The 2,878-nt window shown below is 34.2% G+C and overlaps 1 protein-coding gene across 1 annotated transcript; it reads left to right on the forward strand.

Moving 5' to 3' along the window:
* Positions 1-301: 301 nt before the first annotated feature.
* On the forward strand, positions 302-2,653 carry LOC136872269 (uncharacterized). The gene is made up of 2 exons (XM_067146090.2): positions 302-344; positions 716-2,653. Exon 2 carries the CDS (start codon positions 755-757, stop codon positions 2,363-2,365), a length of 1,611 nt encoding a protein of 536 aa, XP_067002191.2. The 5' UTR covers positions 302-344; positions 716-754; the 3' UTR covers positions 2,366-2,653.
* Positions 2,654-2,878: the final 225 nt, after the last annotated feature.

A 2,878-nucleotide genomic window follows, 5' to 3' on the forward strand; every position in this document is an offset into this window, starting at 1 on the left:
CGGCCGGCATCTGGAACTGTTATACTGATTTGTTACCGACTGAGCAAATTAACTCAAGCTCATTATCAGGCTGCCATTCTGGCAGTTCATGTAATGAATGGTTCAAATTATAAGCGATGCCATTTCATTCGTCAAAGAGAATCTGTTATCTTCCTTCCTTACCAATTGACTCTCGTAGGTTTTTTACCATACATGGAAACGCGTCGCATCCGTGGTTTCGAAAATCTCATTGGTAGTGGAGTGGCATTGGTTATTTGAAAGTGAGGCGTGGTCGGCGTTGCGCTGTCATTCCTGTATATGGAGCGGCGGTTAAAATGAAGTTCTAATGACCTGATTTCAATTCAGTAAGTTCATTTCATTTTTAAATGTCTCTCATTCCACTTTCGTGACAGTATGTTGATACTATCTAACATTTTAAGACGTCAAGTTCCTGCTGTTGGATATAAACTTCTTTTATAAAAAGAAATATGGTATTATAACTGGAATGTTCTTGTGATACTCGAAACAAGTGATCTCACGCTTGGAGAAAGTTTTTAACAGTCTCTTTAAATTTAATTAATTGTGGGAGGGAGGAGAAAGTGTCTGTTCCTTATTATTTAACCCATAATTCTTCTTAATATTTCGTGAATTACGAATATGTTCCTCCATAATTGAATAATTTGATAGGTTTTATACATCTGTTTTAATGTTAGTACCTTTTTTTCTTTCTTTGTAGCGGACTGCATTAAAACGTGGTTTTCGACGAGAGTGGAAAATGATAGCAGATCCACTGATTCAGTCTTCGGTTCAGCATGACAATAGTACAGATGACATATTTGCAAATAGTAGTACTGAAACTGTCATAGAAAATATTGACTTTTCTTTAATTTTGAAAGAAGGTTTTTTATTCACATGTCCACAACCTGATGCACAATCCACTGCATGCCCTTCTAGTGGTCAGGATACTGTTCCTGTTAACCCGGAACATATTTTTATGGCTGAAAAATTGGAGAACTGTGCAGTACCATTAGCAGGCTTATCTTCAGGCACTGGTGAAATTGTTAGTAATATTAGCATCATAGCCAATGAATTTGTATCTGAAGCTGTTAATTTCCCTCTGAAGATATATTGCCCATTTTGTATTTATTACTTTTCTTCAGAGTATCTTCTTAAAGACCATATAAAGAATATCCATGAACACGAATTACACAAAATTTCAAATCAACCTCTTAATGAGAAATTCACCTTTAATCCATGCCCATATTGTCATGCAAAATTTTACTTGAAGGCTTTGGTATCAAAACACGTTATGCGTTATCACCAGAATGATGTTATAAATATTTTTCAGTGTTCAGGTCCTGATACATACACTACTTGTATTTTTTGTTCACATAAGGTCTTAAAGAAGCATGAGAAACTGTTATTAATTCATATAGAGAAAAAACATGGTACTGAACTTCAAAGTTTTATAGAGCACAAATTATCTCAAGCTATAGTTACAGAAAGCAAAAATGTTAAAACTGTAGAACTAGAAATACAGGATTTGATTTCACAAATTAATCATAGTCCTACCTCTTCCAACTTTGGGACATCTTTCCCACTCAGTTACCCTAGATCAATATTGAAGAATAGAGATGCTTTGAATTTAGGTACCAATGAGAGGAATAATCAAGACAAGTGTACCAAATTAGTTCAGAAAGGTAGCGCATCAGTGCGTCGAGGACTTAAATTTGACACTGCTAAACCTGATTATATGATAAATGAGCAGGAAAATAAAGGAAATTGTTTCAATTTTGTAGAACGGTTGGATAAACATGAAATAAATGATGTAGAAGTTAGGAAACGAAAGAGACAGACATGGAAATCACTATTTTCATTTAAAAGACATGGTGAGGGTCAGAATAGAGCAAACATGCTGGAGTCAAAAAGGTGCAAAGTAGAAACAGGTCAAGAGGTCCCTGATCAGGTAATAAAACCAAAATTTATATGCAGTACACCGATATCTGTATCTTGTCATGACAAAAATAAGAGTAATAACTTTTCATTCGAGATGAGTCCATGCCAGATAGCCAGTCCTTTGAAACGAGTTATGTTTAAAAGTATTGTTGATGATGGTGTTCATCAAATAAATGACAAAATGGAAGTTAGTTATAATAGTAAAATATCTGTTGTTAAACAGTTCAAGTGTGCATTATGTGAAGAAGGTTTTGTTGATAATGGTGACTTGTTAAGGCACACAAGAAAGTTTCACAGGGGACCAAAGAATTTATTTCATCCACAATATAAGTGTGGTGAATGTGAAGCAAAATTTTACAAAAATAGTTATCTTGTGCGCCACTGCCAGTTTCATCACACTCCTCTTTGTCTCAGAAATAAGTTACGCTAGATTGCTACAGTACCTCTTTGAGTAGATGAATGGATTCCCAGATTCTTAATGTTGGTACATGTTATAAAGGTACATTTATAGACTAGGTCAACCGCTGTATTAAGTATAAGTCTGTCATGGGTAAAAGTATTTTGGGACCTTCTTGAACATTCAAAGGTTGTTCTTCGGTATATGCTGGCAGTGGACTTCTCCGAGAAATGGAGGTTATTCAGGGGAATATGCACAATTGTATTTATGGTATTTCTCATTCTTATCACCTCAAACTCGATGTGGCAGTGGTAACACGTTCAATATGATATTGTTATTATCACTATTCTTAAAGAATCCAGATATTTTTCATGTATCTTCACCTGAAATAATAATACCAAAGGTATATCATTGTACATATTTTGTTGTTCTTTTGTTACAAAACTTGATAACCTTTATTTACATAGATTTTCTTATATACAGTTCTTTTAGTATTAAGTTATGCATTTATATATATATGGAACAATTCTCTTGTTAAGTAGATTT

This window comes from Anabrus simplex, chromosome 4 (genome assembly GCF_040414725.1).
Source record: "Anabrus simplex isolate iqAnaSimp1 chromosome 4, ASM4041472v1, whole genome shotgun sequence".
Classification (NCBI taxonomy): Eukaryota; Metazoa; Arthropoda; class Insecta; order Orthoptera; family Tettigoniidae; genus Anabrus; species Anabrus simplex.